The sequence below is a fragment of the Ochotona curzoniae genome, unplaced genomic scaffold (assembly GCF_017591425.1).
Source record: "Ochotona curzoniae isolate NIBS_2020 unplaced genomic scaffold, NIBS_Ocur_1.0 contig_66, whole genome shotgun sequence".
NCBI lineage: Eukaryota > Metazoa > Chordata > Mammalia > Lagomorpha > Ochotonidae > Ochotona > Ochotona curzoniae.
The window spans coordinates 23,290,786-23,309,697 of record NW_024466512.1 but is presented as its reverse complement, the minus strand read 5'-3'; the positions used below and the strand labels follow the sequence as shown (position 1 = coordinate 23,309,697).

At 48.9% G+C, this 18,912-nt stretch overlaps 1 protein-coding gene across 2 annotated transcripts; it reads right to left on the bottom strand.

Annotated features, from left to right (window-relative positions):
• Nucleotides 1-720: 720 nt before the first annotated feature.
• SLC25A28 (solute carrier family 25 member 28) lies at nt 721-10,391 on the bottom strand. Of its 2 annotated transcripts, none has more exons than XM_040992328.1 (4): nt 9,991-10,391; nt 4,131-4,359; nt 3,005-3,061; nt 721-1,575 (listed from the first exon to the last, which is right to left on the bottom strand). In XM_040992328.1, exons 1-4 carry the CDS (start codon nt 10,282-10,284, stop codon nt 1,058-1,060), a joined length of 1,098 nt encoding a protein of 365 aa, XP_040848262.1. In that variant the 5' UTR covers nt 10,285-10,391; the 3' UTR covers nt 721-1,057. The 2 variants fall into 2 exon arrangements, with proteins under 2 accessions (XP_040848262.1, XP_040848263.1); XM_040992329.1 differs by having other exon boundaries at nt 9,135-10,055.
• Between the last annotated feature and the right edge of the window lie 8,521 nt (nt 10,392-18,912).

Here is an 18,912-nt window from a genome sequence, read left to right as displayed (position 1 = left end):
TGAACCAGCAGATGGAAGATCTCTCTCTCTCTGCCTTTCAATCGAAAAATGTTTAAATTAAAATAAAAAGCATCAAAAGGAACAGACACCCAAAGCATGGCTAAAGCCTCATCTCTAAGTCTCTAAGCCAGAAAAATCACCAGGCAGGGAGCGTCTTCAGATGCAGAGGGGGAATCCACCCTCAGCTCACTCACCCTCAGCTCCCTTTCTGTGCGCTGGAAGCCACAGATTCACTTCCTGGGCTGAAACTCTCTGCCTGATGAAGGGGCTTCCCTGCCTGTGAAATGGAAGTGACAGCTGCACTGCCCACCTCAGGGATGGCATGAGAACCAAATGAGAGCACATGTGCTCTAACACTGTGTAAAAGCCTAAAGTCTACTGCCGTGTGTTATTAACCAGTCTTCAGGGTTTGCAACTTCACTGAATAAACTTATTCTGCAACTATGAGCCTGGATAACTTCTCCCTTTTCTGGGCCACACGATGCCCCAAGGGGAGATGCAGGAGTGGTCAGGCCTCCCCTTATAGCTGGGGGTCTGCCCAAGGCCCACTGTCCCAGCCACTAGGGCCTACTAGAAGGAGTGGGTCTAAAATCCTGGAAGGTCATGACTCTCGCCACAAACAAAAACTACAGACACCCAGCAAGCCTTCCCTTTTGGGCCCTTTCCATTTAGGTGAGAGCATTTCGCTTCTCTTTTGGCAAGACAAACCTATTGAAGCCATTTAACTTAGAGGTGTTTTATTAGGAACCAGGGGGAAGTGCTGCTTAACCCTCCATAACAGCCCGGAGCAGGCCCTCTGGCCCACGATGGAGAGCCGTCTGAAGTGCGGGGCTCCGCTGCATCCGCTGCATCCGCTTCAGGCCTGCAAGCAGATGGTGGCGGCAGGGCCTGGCAGGAAGTGACGTCAGCCAAACCAGCAGCAGCCGGGCTGGGGGAGCCCTGGACCTTTCCTTCCAACTCCAGGCGAGGCCGCAACACGCCAGGAGACCTGAGGATGTAGCTGGCGTGGGCGGGAGGCAGCGGTGTGGTCTGAACCCTGGCCTCGTTCGGGACTCCTTCACTTGCCTGCTCGCCACTCTTCTTGCCGTTTGGTGATTAGGTATTTGAAGAACTCGTACACAGACCACGCGATGGCTGTGGAGGGGATCTGGTATATGACTCTAGCTTGCACCCCTCGGAAGTAGGCAGTCACGCCGCCCACTTGATAAACCGTCCTGAAGGCATTAGCCAAGCCTGTGATGTGTCCTGCAATGTTCGAGTTCCAGGCCACGGACTCCTGGGTGTTGAGCAGTGTTTTGCAAACGTCCAGTGGGGTAGTGGCGGCGGCAGCGATGGCTCCTGCGCAGGCTCCGGAGAGGACGTGGGAGGTGGGGTTGTACCGTCTCTGGGGGTTAAAGTGCTCCTGCAGGAATTCGTAGGTCATGAAGTGAATGGCTTGGAAGGGAACGTTCATGGTCAGCTGGGTGGTGTAGCTGCGGTAAAAGGCCCCGGCCCCTTCGTTCCGCCACACTGCCCGTACACAGTCTGTCACCCGGTGGTATGGCGAGTTGTACATTTGCATCCTCTGCTTGACCACTGGGAGTGTCATCAGCCAGGAAGGAAAGGGTGACAGCCACCAGCCGGTGAGAGTGTCCAGGTTCAAGGTCCCACGGCAGCAGACCAGCCAAGGCAGTGGAGAGAGAACAAAGGAAGAATGAGCTGCTGGCTAACCTGGCAAATTCGCCTTTCTCAGAGTGTTGGCAAACAGTCGAACTATAATGAACCTGCACCCCGTAAGACTTTCTGTAAAATGGGCCGACAATCGGCACGCAGGCAGTGTCTAGGGTTTTAGCAGCTCCAGAGGCTCCCTTGGAAACCAGGCCTTGTCTAATGCCATCTGACCCTTTCCCTGCTCCCAGCAAGGACTGACCTGGCCCCAGTGGAAGCAGTCATGAACACAAGAGCCCCATCGGCCCCGCTCTTGGATGCCAAGGGCACCCACTGTCAAGGCATGAGGCTGCCATCCTCCTGGGGTGAGGGGAGGGGAGACAAATGCTACCAGAAGGAAAACAAGGATCTGAGCCAGGGGCTCGCTTCAGCTTCCAGACCTCTCCTACCAGGTGTCCGTCGGCTTAGCTCTGGCCTTGCCCGGACAGGCACAGAACTGGTCACGGTTACTGGGTCACCCGAACCCTTACAATTGTCTGGCTGCTTCAGTCTCATACTGAGAATGTTTTGAAAGAACTTTGCTCTAGTTGAGAAGCCAAGAGCCAGGCAGCAGTGTAGGGACTGAGTTCTAGAATTCAACCTTTCATTCCTTTCTCAGCTATCCTCATTCCATTAAGAAAGGCAATATTTTGGGCCTGGTGTGGTAGCCCAGTGGCTGAGACTTCGCCTTACACGCCCGGGATCCCATATGGGTGCCAGTTCTAGTCCTGGCGACCCTACTTCCCATCCAATTCCCTGCTTGTGGTGTGGGAAAGCAGTCGAGGACGGTCCAAAGCCTTGGGACCAGTACCCATGTGGGAGACCCAAAAGAAACTCCTGGCTTCGGATTGGCTCAGCTCCAGCCGTTGCGAACACTTGGGGGGTGAGTCAGCAGATGGAATACCTTCCTTTCTGTCTCTCTTCCCCTCTGTGTATCAGCCTTTCCAATAAAAATAAAATAAATCTTAAAAAAAAAAGGCGATATTTTTACATCTCAAAAATCCATCTTCACTTCTTTGAGGCAAAAAACTAGAAATACTCTAAATGTACTACAAAGGACATTCTGGAAAGGTCTCAAACCAGGTCAAGTGGAATCCTATCTTTTGCCACAAATCTCAAAGAATGTATTTCCTCTCTTGGGGGTGCCAGTAGCAGTTCCTAAATTCTAAAAACACGGAGGGGGCGCCCTCTAGTGACAAGACGAAGCAACACGGCAGGATTTCCCACCGAAACAGCAGAGTTCCTGGGTTTTCTCCAATCCTGAAGGAAAAGCCCAGGGGTGAGGCTGCAGCAGCCAGTGAGATCAGGTTGAGATTACCTTCTGCTGGATTCATGGCTGCATCGTGCAGTAATGTGGCCACACACCCCGCGGCACCTGCAAACGAGAGAAGCACCGTCACACGTGAAGCCGGGAGAAGGCGGACAACCAATGCACTGAGGCTCCTCCACCCCGACCCGGCTGTGCTAAACCAGTGGGGAGAGGCAGCGCTAACAGTCCACAAGACAGGAACTGCTCCCAAATTTCTCTCCCAAGCAAGGAAAGCGTTTGTTCCCACCAACTTAATCAGGTCACCAATGTGCAGCCCGCGTCTGTGACGGGAAAGCCAAAAAGGATCAGAGAACAGCCTGGATTGTATGAAGGAAGGTGATTCTGAAAAGAAATGTCGCTGGTTTCTTGGAAGATACGCTGTGGCCAAGGGAGGCTGGCACAGCAGCTGCCACCAGCGGAGGGAGAACTCGGGGCAGGGCAGGCAAGTGGTCAGAGCATCACTACAGAATCTGACCTTGCGGCCTGCTGCTAACACCTGTCCATCCAGATCTTTCCTCCAAGGCATACTGGCCCTCGGCCTGTCCGTACTCAATGTGGTTTTCAATCCTGAACCCCTAGGCTGCTTTCCCTTCCCTTCCTTCCACACAGCCTCCAACTGGCTGGTTCCTGCTTGTTCCCACCCACCTCTAGTCGCCTGGGGGAGGCTTTGGCATTCCCTCAATGAGACCAACGCCAGTGGTCAGCTGGGATCCTGAAAAGGTGCAGCGAAGAGAGCCGAGGCTCCACTGGCACTTTCCTTGGGTGACTCGGTCCCCTCCGATCCTGATCCTGAGGAACAGGACACCACCCAACTACCCAGGAATACCCACTAGGGTAGTTCAGGGTGTGTGTTTATCTCCGTGTTTCTGGGGCGTTAGAAGTTGAGGCCAGGGAGGTGAGAAGAAGGTCAAGCTGGTAGGCAAGAGAGGCTGTTGTGCCCCTTTGTTGAGGCTTCCTGGAGGAGGGGTGGGACAGAAGCTGCCCAGTGTCTGAGAGCATCAGGATCGGAAGGCCCTCCCTGTGACACGGCCTACCCCAGCCCAAGGCTTCCGCTCCCAGTCAAACTGAGGCCCGACAGCAGCAAAAGCCCAAAGAGTTGGGAGGCCAGGGAAACCAGTGCAGGAAGGCTCAATACCATTAGCAATATGGCTATTGCCCCCGGGGTGGATTACATCACTCAAGGTCTTTTTTAACTTTTCGTAGCAGGCGAAATAGAGGGCGTGGGCAGGCCCTGCGCCTGTGGCTGTGACGTTCAGCCCCCGCATGGGCCTCCACAGGCCCTCTGTCCTTATAATCCTCCAGAGGGCCTCCAACACGTTGCGATAGCGGGCGGCTGGGTCGGGCTGCAGACTCTGCATCCGGGTCTGAAATCACAGCAAGAAGGGCAATGTCAGTGAGGTCAAGTTCTCAACCAACCTCAATACTCTGGCTTTGGACACCGGGCAGCAACTCCACGTGGGACTGTGTCAATCTATGGCAGTGGTGCCTGGCATCCAGCTTTGTGTCTTTCCAATCCTAAACCAGATCCTTGCAAGTCTGGGACCTGTCTTTTCCCTAGTCATTTCAGGAGTGAAATGTCATTTTCCCTGAGTACCACCACTTGCTAAGTGGCCTGGAATGTCACCATGATTCACAGTTCCAGGAACCAGTCTCCTGCGCATGTTTCAGATGTGGTTTTTGTGCCATCCTAAACCCAGGCTGACAGCTGTTTATTAAGGGACCTGAAATTCAAGTATGTACTATCTACAACATACTTGATGCTTTATTTCTAAACCCTGACCTTGGCTCTGCTTTCCCTACCACACACTACATTAATAAGATGGTGGCTCATCTTTCGATACCTTTCCAGACTATCTGGCCGTCACGGCTGGGGCTGCTGGAGTCCTTGGCAGAAGCAGCCTTCCTAATGTGTGCTGCTCTCATTTTCCTGCGGAAGAAGGTGCTGAGGATCTAGCTGGAAACAAAATTCGTCTCTAGCGTTGAAGGGCCTTCTGGATTTCTGGTTTCAAGCACCAAACTCCCCAAGTGGCATCAGCCAAGAAAATTGGTTAAAGTGAAACAGAATCCTCAGAATCGGGAGGATTCCATTATGGAGAGACAATTTGGATGAAGTGTCCGGATAACGTTTTATTAGAAGTAGGGGAATTCATCTTATTTGGAACACTTCCCCGAATCACAGTCCTTCCCTGAACGGTGTGTCTCTATGATAATCTCTACTAGTGACCCATTACAAGATTCAAGTAGCATGAACTATAATGGTTACTATGCAATCAGTGTCCAGGGCCCGGCACTCAGTAGGCACTTAGGGATTCTTTGCTGCGTGAACGAATGAGTGTTTTGTCATGTAGCTAAACACAAGAATGGTCATCGGTGAGCCAACAGGGCAAGTGATGTCCACTGATTCAGGGCTAAACGCGCAGACCTTCCTGCTAGCCAACTGGTATCTTAACAGTGACACTTCTCAAGATCATGAGAGTAAACTAGCCAGATGAACAGGTTCCGGTGAGCTATGAGCAAGGCCAAGTTCCTCTAGAATTATTTTCTCTTGCCTGCTAACAAACAATCGGAAGTTTAAAAGGTTAAGTATTGGAAATTCAATCGGAAGCACACTGTGTCATTCATTACAATTTAACAGATTCTTTTTAAGTTTGAAGAGGGAAAAAAAAGGTTCATGAATGTTCAATAAAGGATGTGCTTACTGATCTTTCACATCGCCCAAGGATATAAAATACATCTAAGCAGATTTTTATAGAGACTGTGGGTCTATGTTGGTGATAGCTACTAAACCAAGATAAATGGCTCTTGGGGGCTGAATAAATGTTTCCCTGCTTGTGGGAAGCCGATCAAGAAAAATGGCATTGCTCTGCCGCAGTCAGCGGCATGCCTGGCAGTCCTAGAGCTCTGTCTGCAGAGGCCTTCGCTCCCCGGGAGCAAGCTGAACATTCCCCACACATGTGTGAATCAAACTCAATCCTAACTCAAAGACAACCTCCCTGCGGAAAGAACCTGGGGAAACCTATGCCAAATATGAAAATGGCCGTATCACCCTAGATCTGCGGAGCACTAAATCTGCCTTTCCAAGGAAGATGAATTCTCTAAGGAAGAATGTATAAGAAGCTGACAGTATGAAAAACCACTGCCTGGCTTTGGAGAAGAACCACATGAACTAACAAGGAGGAGTGTGGTTTGGTACTGAGGCTGGCTTGAGTCGGCTCTTTGCCAGGTGCGTGGTCCTCAGCGTGCCACTTTACCTCTCTGAGCTTCCAAGAATGGCTGGCTCAGAGGGCTGCTGGGGGCCTGGGAGTGGTAGGGCATGTGAAGCTGCTGCTGATTCATAAGACACCATGCGATTCTGATCTATTCATATCTAATGATTTCCAGTTCATGGCAACGCTGTCTCTTGTCTCAGTCACGTCACAAATATGCACGGGCAACAAAGTGGTCCTTAGCCCCTAATAAGTTCGAATATAAATATATATATATATACATATTTTGTTTGTTTTCGTTTGAAGTTTCTCTGTGGCTATGATTTACATGTTCAGTATTAACGTGAAGGTCATATATTTTCAGGGATGAGTCTAAAATTGTGAAACTTTGTGCTTTGCTTGTTTTTGTTTTGTTTTGTTTTTTTTCAATTTATTTGAAAGACAAAGTAACAGGGACAGAGATCTTCCAGCCACTGCTCCACCTCTGCCTCCCTCATCTCCCCAAATGTCCACAATAGCAAGGGCTAGGCCAGGCCCAAGCCAAAAAATCCAAAACTCAATCCAGGTCTCCCACATAAGTGGTAAGGTCTCAAGTACTTGAGCTGTCACCTGCTGCTCCCAGGTGGCACCTCAGCAGGAAGCTGGGATTGGAAGAGGAGCTGGAATTTAAACCCAGACACTCCTATGTGGGATGCAAGTGTCCCAAGCAGTACTTTAACTGCGGCACCAAACACCCACCCCTCTTGCTTTGTTCTTAAAATTTAGTCTAGTGGTTTTGCAGAAGGCTTAGGAGTAAGAAAGACTGGCTCAATGACCTTGGACAAGCTATCTAACCGTCTCATGCACTTCTTTTTTTCATCTATAAACTAAGGAAAGTGGTGTCTATTACATGAACTTGTTTGAAGGATTAACTGAATAAATATCTGTGAGACACATCGGACAGTGCTCGGCCCATATGAACAGACAGCATCTACTGAGTACTAACTAGCATTGTGAGCTGCAAGAAAATCAAGGCAGTGTTTCCATTTCCTAACTGAAGGGTGTACGCTCAGAAAGATAGCCACGTACATCTGAAGCTGTGAGAAGACCTCTGCTCTTCTCTGGCTTAGTTTGTGAATAGATATTCACTTCACCACCACAGAATGCCAAATAGCCCCTTAGTGACAAGTGGCTACTTGGCCAGATTTTCAGAAAGATTCTGACTGCCTGGGGTTATACAGCCTGCCTATTATGGATTGAACCGAATGCTTGTCTCAGAGGCCCAGAAAAGCAAACTGGAGTTTATCTGGGTTTCTAATCCTCCCTATGACCATGGAAATCTCTGGTTGAATAACCATGACTATGCTGACTTCTCATAGTCCCTCCCAAGGATAATTTAAGTCAACTTGACCCTGATAAGTGGCTGGGAATACACAGGCTTGCATGCCAGCAGGCAATGTCAGCTTTCATTTGCAAACATTGTGGTCATTCTCTAGGCTCCAACATGGATACCTGCCTCCTCGCTCAGGGTGAGCTGGGGCAGAGTTCCTATGGTTAAAAAAAGAGACTAACTACCAGGGGAGGCATGAACTTGGAAGCTCCTCCTGAAGGAACAGATTTGAGTTTTATTTTCTTGTCTGCACAAAAGCCAAATTAGCACTGGCTTCTCCTAGCCCTTCCTTCTCATCATTTTAATTTTAGCATTCACAGCAAGTAAAAATGATTCTTCTGACATCAGTGTGTGTAGTCCAGAGATTCTTTCCTCCAGATCAAACCATCTTTAATGTCAGGTTTTGAGGCCTGGTTATAGGGTCACATGACTCATTTCTAAAAATAAATAAATAAATAAATAGAAACTAATTTCCAAAGCTCATGTAAATGAGCAACTATTCGTAAGCAGTTACCTTGGGAGGCTGGAGGTGCCAGATCCCAGCAGTGCTCCCAGCAATGCTGTGGTTATGCAAAACAGTTCAGCTGTCCGGGTTTATAGGCCACGGGAGCAAAGCAGTGCCCTTGCTTTCCAGGTCCATCCCATCGCTGACACCAAACAAGACCAGTCATGGTCATCTCTCATCTTACTTCACAGATCTGATTCTTAGTCATTTCGGACACTACCAAATCAGCTCCACCTTATCACAGGACAAAGGTTTGCCCCCATGAAGAACATGTACCCAAATGTTCAAAAGGTATCTCTAAAATGGAGGAATTAATGTCATGCTGAAAATATAAGGAGCAAAGAAGACAGCCGCTTGTACTATAATGTTGCAACAATTACATTGACAAGTTTAGTCATCTAAGGCAGTCCGCATTATTACACTGTATTTCTTTTACATTGTATTTATCAAGCCACGGAAAATTTTCCCTGATTGTTTTGTTTGATTATCCTGAAACATGGCACCCTATATCCAGTACTCGACTCATAGGGCAATTCAAGTGCGGTTACTCTGTAACTAGATCATAGTAATTCTTGCATATGTAGCTTTAGCAACTCATAGTCCATTCAACTCAGAAGGCATTACATAATTGAGATAACATTCTGAATTGTTTTCATTTCAAAGTAATCATCTTACATTTCAATAATTGCTTCTCTCCCATGGGATTTGCTGTTGATTTCTATTTTTCCACTTTGATAGGGGCATTTAAAATTCTAATATCCATTCAGTTAATTTTCACGGGCTTTGGCCCTTGGGGACAGTTAGCCAGAAGACTCCTGCCAACTCAGTGACACTTACAAAGTTCTGTGAAGGACTTTCCTGATTTCCTCATCCACGTGCCTCGTGGAGGGGGAGGGAGAGGCATGAAAGAGATCTTTGCATTTTCAAAATTGCTACTATCCTCCTTTTGAATTTATGACATCTGCCAGGATATTGACTATTCAAGACCCAAAGGAGGCATAGATCTGTCACTGTTATAGTCCTTTGGCGAGCTTACCTCTTCCTCAAAAAAGCCCTCACTTTCACTGTTGCAGAAAAATAAGAACTGTCAAACACACTGGTCGGTCCCCTCCTTCCCCTGGCTCTGCAGAAAGATCAGACTTTCTGAATCCATTCATCCTCCTGCAGGGTGGTAGATACAATTAGACGATTTGCATAGCAATTGCGTCCTCACGTTGCTCTCATTCCACTTTCTTTACTCTTCCTTTTCCAACACGGTTACACTGCCCTTCTTCCTTTTGCTTCAGGTGGACTACGGCACAAACTGCCTGTTTTCATCTCTCTGGCTTGGCAGCTGCAAGCACGCGCACGCGGACACACACACACTCCTGATCCTGGCTACTTTCCTATTCCGGAAGTAAGTGGGAGACCACGCTTTTACACTGCGAGGAGAAACTGAAAGTTTCCCTGACCAGCGTCTTGCCCGTCTTACTTCCAGTCTGGACCTCCACTCCGACTGCAACATGACTCCCAGCCACTCACAACATCCAGGTCCTTATTCAAGAGAGATCCAGACACCCGGTCTACGCTAGCAGGCTGAGGGGTCCGGTCTGGGCTCTGCTGGACACCCACTGGCGTCACCTCCATGCAGTTCGTAGCACTTACCTGTGCTTCGGGATCCCCCAGCCCACCCTATCCTGTTTAGTCCCAGGTGGGATCCAAGGCTTTGGCTGACAGATTTTTCGGTCCTGTGTGCCGATTCAGATCTCACTGGCGCTAGAAACAGGACCTTGCTTGGTACGCAGTATCGGTTCCGATCGGGTGGTAGTGGCGGGAGCCCGGGAGGCTCTCTCGGCCGGGATCCTGGCTCCGCACGGGGACTCCCAACGGGTCAGGTCAGCCCCAGGTCGGGTTCGGAGCTAGGTGCAGGTCTCACCTTGACGCAGTCAACGGGGTACATCACGCAATGCTCCAGGATCCCCGCCACGGCGCCCGCCACCATGTGCGTGGTGACAGTGGTTCCGGCCGGCAGCGCCTCGTAGTCCGGACCCGCGTCCGGATCCTGACGTACCGGGGGCCTGCAGGCCCCGGCCTCCCCGCCGCCGCCGGCCCCCCGGCCCACGCCCCGCTGCAGCCACCCGTCCAGCAGCGTCGATTCCCCGGGACTCCGCCCGGGCCCAGAGGCCGGCCCCCCCGCCACTCTGCCAGCGCCCCGCCCCTCCAACTCCATCCAACCGGGCCAGCTGCGGCGCCCACCCCCGCCACCGCCGCCGCCACCGCCGCCGCCGCCGCCCCCGGGCCCCGTCGTGTCCGCCTCAGGCACGGCCCGGAGAGCCCGGGGCCTCCGGCTCCCGCTTGGCCCTCACGGACACGCCCCCCGGCCAACCATTGGCGCGGATGCTACGCTAGCTCCACCCCTTACCTTGCGTTGGGAAAACAGGTCTGTGTGATTAGCGGAGCTGCCTGTCACTCAGCCTCCCGGAGGCGTTGCTAGCTGCCAGAGCCCACCCTTTCCCCTTTGATCTTGGAAGCTTCTTGTTTATTGGTCAGTGATTGGCAGACAGGTAAGATCAACCCGCCTCCGACTTTTCAGAGAGGGCGGGAAAAACTTAAGGCTGAACTTTGATAGGTTCAACCACTCTTGATACTTTGGCCGCGGCCATTGGCCGTCGCCACGCCGGCCTCCGATTGGCTGCCGAGAGCGAGCGAGGCAGCCGAGCGCCCCGGGGACTCTGAGGGGCCCGACGCGGAGCTCCTGACCGGCGCCCGGGCAGCTGCGGGCGCTGCGGGTCCAGCGGGCGGCCGAGTCGCACAGGGGGCGGGGCGGTGTCCATGTCTTCAAGGTCAAACCGCCGGCGGATGCCGTTACTGCCCGCGCGCCCTGAGTTCCCCGACACTGTTCGCGCGGGATCTGGTGGCGCGCGGGAGGCGGAGCCGGCCGGCCCGGGCATCCCCTGGCACCGACTGAGTGTCCATCTGGGAAGCGGTTGCGACACGTTGGCCAGGGCCGCCCGGGCTGGCAGCCCCCGTTAGACACCGGTCGGATCTGGAAGGGCTAACTCCCCGAGGACCGCGGGCTTCTGCGGCTCCGGGCGCTGGGTTGGGTCCCTGAGGTCGCTGAGTGAACCACGCGCATTCACTGAATGAATGAGCGGGTTTTCCGTGAGCCGGGCTGAGGCTGGGCGCTGGGCGCTGGGCCGAGAGTTGGAGGCGGGGAAGAAAGGCAGCTGTGGGGCGGCTGGGGCGCACTTTGGTGCGGAAACCTCAGCGCCTTGTCCCTGAGATGACACAGAGCCCAGTCCGAGCGTGACGTTCGGCTGGCCCGAGAATGAAGAGGGTCGCTTGCTGGCTGTCAAGCCGGGCCAGGCTGAGGCGTGGCAGGGCTTCAGAGTGAGTTTGTGCACGCCTGCCTGCTCGCTGCAGCGCAATCTTGGCCGCCCAGCTGACTTATTGATGCAGTTGTGAGCTCTCATCCGTTAACAGGGCTTCCTGAAATAGGGAAGAGGTTTTTCTTCTCTCAGAAGCTTTGCGTTTCCCTGGGCTACTATTGTTTTGTTTTAACTTTTAGATTGGTAACTCCCTCCCTCCCCCCTTTTAAAAAATTCACCTATTCTCCTTAGCAGTAGTTAATAACCTTTGGGTCACGACCTTTTGGTAATTAATGAAACTACACCTCACACCCTGTATGACACGCATGAAATTTTGCATGTAACTTCTGAGCTTCCGTGGTGACTTGTGCAGTCCCATTTAGCACGTTGTGTCTTCCTTCTGCTGCTCATCTCTGAGAAACCGGCTCAGTCCTGTTGGAGTGCTAATTCTCTTTCCTGCCAGTTGTCTCCAGTAATTACTTTATGCCTTCTCCCCTTAAGCTTTTTTATTCCCCTTCCCATTGACATTCTTTTCTTGAATCTGATGACTTTTCATCTGTGTTGTAATGGCTTCCAGAAACATCCCTGGGTCTCTAGGCTCCCATACCTTCCCTGGGGTCTTGTCTGTCCTCCTTCCAGGTTCATTGTGGGATTCTGCTTCCCATGTTGTAGAAGATGGTCTAGCCATGGGATTTGCTTGGGCCAGTGCAGTATGCAGGAGGTGCAGGAGCTGTGCGTTCCCTTCCCTTGCCGCATGACTACTGATGTTCACATGGGGCTCCATCAGCTTGGCCCAGTGAGGGGGATGCGAAGGAGAAACCCCTACTTGCTATCTCCCTGTTCCTGGGTGAACTTGAGGTATGAGGAAGTAAGTCTTTGCTTTTCTTTTTAAAAGATATTTATTTTTATTGGAAAATCAGATATGCAGAGAGGAGGAGAGACAAGAGAGGAAGATCTGTCCATTGATTAACTCCCCAAGTGACCACAACAGTCAGAGCTCTGCCGATCTGAAGCCAAGAGCCCGGAGCCCCTGCTGGGTTTCTCAGGTGAGTGCAAGGTCCCAAGGCTTTGGAAGTCCTCAGCTGCTTTCCCAGGCCACAAGCCCAGTGCATGCAAGGCAAGAACTTCAGCCACTAGGCTACTGTGCCGGTCCCATATCTTTGCTTCTTTAAGATGCAGAAGTTTTGGGACTGTTTCTTATGATAGTGTGATCCAGCCCAGTGCTTCCAAGACTACAGTGTGATATTGTCACCTGAAGAATTGGTAAAGAGGCAGATAATAATTCTGAAAGTCTCAGCAGAGGCTTGTGAGTCTGCATTTCTGATAAGTTCCCATGTGCTGCAGATACTGTATTTTGTGTGTGTGTGTGTATACACATGCATGTATCTATGTATGAAAGGCAGAGTTATGGAGAAGGAAGGAAACCCAGAGAGAGATCTTTCATCCATTGGTTCACTCCCCAGTGGTCACAATGGCCAGAGCTGGGTCGATCCAAAGCCAGAAGCCAGCTGCTTCTTCCCAGTCTCCCGCACAGATGCAGGGACCCAAGGCCTGGGACCATCCTCTGTTGCTTTCCCAGGCCTTTAATAGGGAGCTGGATTGGAAGTGACACAGCCAGGATTTGACCTGGCATCCATATGATATGCTGGCACCACAGGCAGAGGACTAGCTTGCCATTCCATAGTACCAGTTCTAGACCATATATATATGTGTGTGTGTTACATATATATGTGTAATATATTTGATATATTTACTTATTTGAAATGGTTAGAGAGAGATCATTCATCCACTGACTCGTTCCCCAGACTGAGCCAGGCTAAAACTAAGTGCCAGGAGCTTTGTCCAGGTCTCCCACATGGACACAGGGGCCCACACATTTGAACCATCTTCTACTCTCAAGCCATTAGCCAGAGGTGAATGAGAAGCGGAGCAGCTAGGACTTAAACCCATGCCCATATGGGATTCTGGCATTACAGGGTCAGATTTGTCTGCTCTGCTTTGCCAGTGCCACAATACCTTGCCGGCTGCCTGAACCATATTTTGTATAACAAGAACCAATCCATCTTGACAAGCTGATGAACTCCCCTCGTCACACCTACACACACACCTAGGCGCATTATCCTGTATCGAAGTGGCACCAAGCCTTCCTAAACAATAACAGTAAACACACCAGCAGCCTTTTGTTGTTACTCTTTAGAAATTCAGTGGTTTCCTCTACCTGCACTCTCCAGTCAAGGACTGTTTGACTCTCCGATCTTCCCGGGACAATTGCCTTCCACATCCTCCTGTTTCTTGGTGTTTCCTCCATCTACCTGTAACACTGCTAGTTGCCTCAATTATCACGTCTGTTTTAGTGCTAGAAACCCCAGGTGTTAGTCGGGCACGTGGCTTCGCAGGTAGAACCCATGTTTCTTCCACCTTCCTTGCAGTTAGCATTGGCTGTGTCACTAAGGTCTATGTAATAGGAGATGAATGAAGATGGTGCATGAACTAGCCTGAGTTTTACCTTTAAAAGAAAAGGGTATATCTTTCTCTTGCTTATTTTTTCCTTCCTCATCAACGTATAATAGATTCAAACAATGTTAGCCATTTTTAGCCACAAGGTCAGATCTGTACCATAGTAGGTAGCAGGAGAAGAAACCTGTGTCCTTAATAACACGGAGCTGCCTCTTCCCTCTAGCTACTGTGTTCAGGCCTGAGAGAACTTGTTTAAGCAATTGCTGTTCATCTGGATATTGGTAACAGCAGCTGAATTTAGATTCCAAGCAACATTTACTCTTCCTGGATTATTTTTTCATTTGCTCTTTTTAAAATTCTCATTTTTAAAAAATACTTATTTTTCTTTGAAAGGCAGTTACAGAGCGAAGCAGAGAGAGAGAGAAAGAGAGATTTTTCATCCACTGGTTCACTCCTCAAGTGACTGCAACAGATAACACTGATCCGATCTGAAGCCAGGAGCCTAGAGCCTCCTCTGGGTTTCCCACATGGGTGTAGGGACCCAAGGACTCAGGTCACACTCTGTTGATTTCTCAGTCCACAAGCAGGAGTTAGATTGGATATGGAGCAACTAGCACACAAACTGGTACCGATATGGCACACTGGCACTAATTTAGCCCAGTACGCAGCAACAACTGCCTTAAAACTCATTCTTGAAGGTCCAAAATGGACCCTGCCTTTGCTTCTGGCTTATAGTAGCCTGTTTTCCTGAACTGCCATCAAAGGTGACATGCGGATTGAGTGTAATATCAAATAAGATTGAGGGGTAGGTTTTCGGTATAGTGGTTGTAGCTTGGGATGCCCTCATCTCGTATTGGAGTGCCCAGTTTCATCCTGGCTACCCTATTTCTTTTATTTGTTCATTTTAACCATTAATTTTTTGAGTGATCCTTACAGAGGTGAGGGGATGTGGATTGCAGACCTGTGTGGGCCTCTGGTAGGGGTAGTGATGGAGGAGAGGAGAGAAATATGTCTGTGGGGGGGCGGGGATATGGCTGCCCTGTTTCTGATCCAGCTTTCTCTTAATGTGCACTGGAGGAGGCAGTAGATGATGTCTCAGGTACTTGTATTCCTGACGCTTGTGTGGAAGACCCAGGCTGAATCCTGGGTCTTTGGCGTGGCTGAGTCCTGGTTGTTGAGGGCGTTTAGGGTGAGACTCAGCAGATAGAAGATCTGAAGTCTATATATTACTCTGTGCCTTTCCATTACAATGAAAGTAAAAAATTTCAGTGAGATTGATTCCACCGTCTGTACTTGAAGAAAAGACTGATTTCTTTAGAGCCACTTAAAGAGAAACTGATTCCTAAATGAGGAAGAATGGGCCTGAGTGCAGCAGGAACTCCCGGGACCATCAAAACAAGGATTGAAGGGTTGAGGAGATAGTGTTACGGAATTCAGCAGTCTTCCACTTGAATCATGTCATGTGTACAGGAAGAGTTTCCAAGGGATATGTGGAGAACAAGTTATCAAAGAGGTATTTTGTTACTCTGCATCTGCATGTATTCTTTCCAATTCATCTACTACAAAAGCAATTTGAGACAGTGTTTTTCTTCCTCCCCTTGCCCAATCTGTCCTCCCAACTTACAAAAAAAAAAAAAAAAAAAAAAGCAGACATGATCTCACCTATCCTCTGTCTTACTGTGGCTCATTCCCCAGGTCCCCAGATCATAAAAGTCTCCAAATTGTTAAGACAGTTCTGGTGGAGGCCAAGCCTCAGTCAACAGAAGTAGAACTGTAGACTTTCTGGTTTTTTTCTGACTTGTGTATGTTTCTGTGAAGGGTGAAACACAGATGAGAATGCATACTTTGGACCTTGTGATCTATTATGTGTATGTTTGTAGAGTACAGTGCAAGAGTGGGTTTTTAGTTAACTATACCACCCATTCCAGTGCCTGCCCATTGTCAAAGAAAATCTGGGCCTGGTGTGACGATTCAATGTCTAAATCCTCCCCTCGCGAGCACTGGGATTTCATATGGGTGCTGGTTCTTGCCCCAGCTGCTTTACTTCCCATTCAGCTCCTTGCTTTTAACAGGGAAAACAGTGGAGAATGGCGCAAAAGCTTTGGGACCCTGAACCCCGTGTGGGAGACCCAGAGGAAGTTCTTGGCTTCTGGCTTTGGATTGGCTCAGCCCCAGCCATTGTGGCCACTTGGGGAATGAACCAACAGATGGATGATCTTTCTGTCTCTCCTCCGCTCTGTAAATCTGCTTTTCCCATAAAAATACATCTTAAAAATTTTACTTCTAAGGGTGATTGCCCTGACAGGAAAGCCAAGAGAGCATAACAGAAGATTGAAAGTGGTGGGTAGAGCCTTAAGGTGGCACATGCAAGGCAAGTCTGTGCTTTATCTGTCTCAGGGATAAAATTGTCACTACTTAGGTTCGTGCCGGGAAGTAGTGATGAGGTACAAAAGGCAGATTTCCCTTTTGTTATCAAAACTAAAGTGGCATGAGGGTTTGGCCCAGTGATTAACCTGCTGCTTATGACGTCTGCATCTCATATTGGAGTCCCTAGGTTCAAAGTCCTGGCTCTGCTTCAGGAACAACTTCCTGCTAATGTGTACCCTGGGAGATGACAGATACAGGCTCAAGTACTTGGGTTCCTGCAACTCACATGTGAGGCCCAGATTGGGTTTCTGACTCCTGGCTTCAGCCTGGCCCACCCCTGGCCGTTACGGACTTTTGGAGAATAAACCAATAGATGGAAAATTTCTGTGCCCATCTGTTTCTCTTTTTGCCTTTCAACTACAATAAGAAATACATGAAGAAAATCCTTTCCTTTATGAGTAAAAAAGAAACAAGGAAGTGTGTAATTCTAGGCTGTTCCTCATTTGTCCATATGTTTCACATTATTTCCAAAATATAGAGAAATATATGTTTAACTGCTTCACAAATCACTATTTTTAAGATTTCTTTTTGTTACTGTTGTTATTTTGTTATTGTTCTTTTTGTTATTGTTGGAAAGAAAGAGGGAGACAAAAGAGAAAGCTCTCCCATTTACTGGTTCACTCCCCAAATGGCCGCAGTGGTCAGAGATGAGTCAGTCCAAAGCTAGGAACCAGGAGCTTCCTCTGTGTCTCCCACATGGATGCAGGATCCCAAGGCATTGGGTCATCCTCTGCTGCTTTCCCAGGCCATAAGAAGGGAGCTGACTAGAAAGTGGAGCAGCTGGAACAAGAACTGGTGCCCATATGGAACTGTAGACAGAGGATTAACTAGCTGAGCCTTTGAGCTAGTCCTTTTAACTAAAAGGAAGCAATATCAAAAAATATTCATATTGTATATTTTCTTGAACAGTTACCCATTTTCATTTTCCCTTACCAAAAGATTGTCAGTTATACCACCTTATACTCACTAGGGTATCTATAACCAATAAACATAAGCATAGCTGAAATGTAGCAACCACAGAGAATGTGGGGAAATTGTTGGTGGGAATGCAAACTCATTCATCCACTATGGACAACAGTTTGGTGGTGGCATTGAAATGTGAAGCATATACTCACCACATGATGTAGCAATTTTAGGAATGCATCCAAAAAGAACTGAAAATAGGGATTCAGATAAGCATGTGTACCTGCATGTTCGTAACAGCACCTCAACCCACAGACAAAATGTGGAAACAGTCCAAGTGTCCATCTGCTCATCACACAAGAACGGATAAATTATATATCTATATATGCAGTTATATATAAAAATATATATGAAATGAGTATAATATAGCCACAAAAATGAATGAAGTACTGGCATAGGCTCTAACGTCAGTGAACCTTGAAAACCTCAAGTAAAGGCAGCCAAATTCAGTTAGGTACTGTCCACTTAGGTGGAATATCCAGCCTAGGTGTGTCTGTGGAGATAGAATGCATATTGGCACACTGGTGGTCTAGGATTACAGGGAGCAGGACTAACTGCTGAACAAGTATGGACATTGCGTTTGGAGTGATGAAATGTATTAGAATTTGGTTAGCAATATACTGTGATTGCACAACTTTGTGAATGAACTCAGCACCACCAAGATGTTCATTTTAAACCGGTTATGTTCTATGAATTCTACCTCAATTTTAAAAAATAGAAAAATTGGATAGTACCCTGGAGAATATCCTCTCACATACCTCTGCAACTCTAAGAACAGCTCTAGACCAGCTAACTTGGGGATAACCTGACAAAAATATCTGCAGGGCCTGTGCGGTAGCCTAGCAACTAAAATCCTCACTGTGCATGCGCTGGGATCCCTGGGTGCCGATTCTAATCTCATTGGCCCAACTTCTCATGCAGCTTCTTGCCTGTGGCCTGGGAAAACAGTTGAGAATGGCCCAAAGCCTTGGTATCCTGCGCCCACGTGGGAGACCTGGAAGGGGCTCCTGGCTCCAGGCTTCAGATTGGCGCAATTCTGGCCATTGTGGCCATTTGGGGAGTAAATCAACAACTCAATGGCTTGATAGGCTAATCCCCTCCCTTCAAGCACCAGGATCCCATGTGGGCTCTGGTTTGCGTCCCAGCTGCTCCACTTCCTGCCCATGCACAATGTGGAATACATGGAGGAGCCTCCTGGCAGTTGGCTTCGAGTCAGCTCAGCTCTGGCCATTGTGACCACTTGGGGAGTGAAAAGATGGATGGAAGTTGTTTCTCTGTCTCTTTTTCTCTCTGTAAATCTGCCTTCCAATTAAAAAAAAAAAACCTTAAAAAAAAAAGGAAAGAAAGGGAAAAGACCCAGAGAAAGGCAGATCTTTATCTGCTGGTTCATAACCCGAAAGACCCCATTGGCCAGAGCTGTGCCAATCCAAAGCCAAGACCCAGGAGCTTCCTCTGGGTTCTCCCACATGGCTGCAGGTCCCAAGGCTCTGGGCTGTCCTCCACTGCTTTCCTAGGCCATAAGCAGGGAGCTGGATGAGAAGTGGAGCAGTTAGGGGAAAATAGTTGATTTAGTAAATCAGTAGTTATCTAGACATACATGTTATCACTGCCAATTTTATTCATTTATTTCATAGTCATTTTAT

What these genes read in the sequence shown, in the direction of transcription:
- SLC25A28 (XM_040992328.1), bottom strand. Translation starts at nt 10,284, where the DNA reads ATGGAGTTGGAGGGGCGGGGCGCTGGCAGAGTGGCGGGGGGGCCGGCC. An exon ending in ACCCCGTTGACTGCGTCAAG is followed by an intron (nt 4,360 to 9,990) that starts GTGAGACCTGCA and finishes CTGTGATTTCAG; the next exon opens with ACCCGGATGCAGAGTCTGCA. An exon ending in AGCCATGAATCCAGCAGAAG is followed by an intron (nt 1,576 to 3,004) that starts GTAATCTCAACC and finishes TGACACTCCCAG; the next exon opens with TGGTCAAGCAGAGGATGCAA.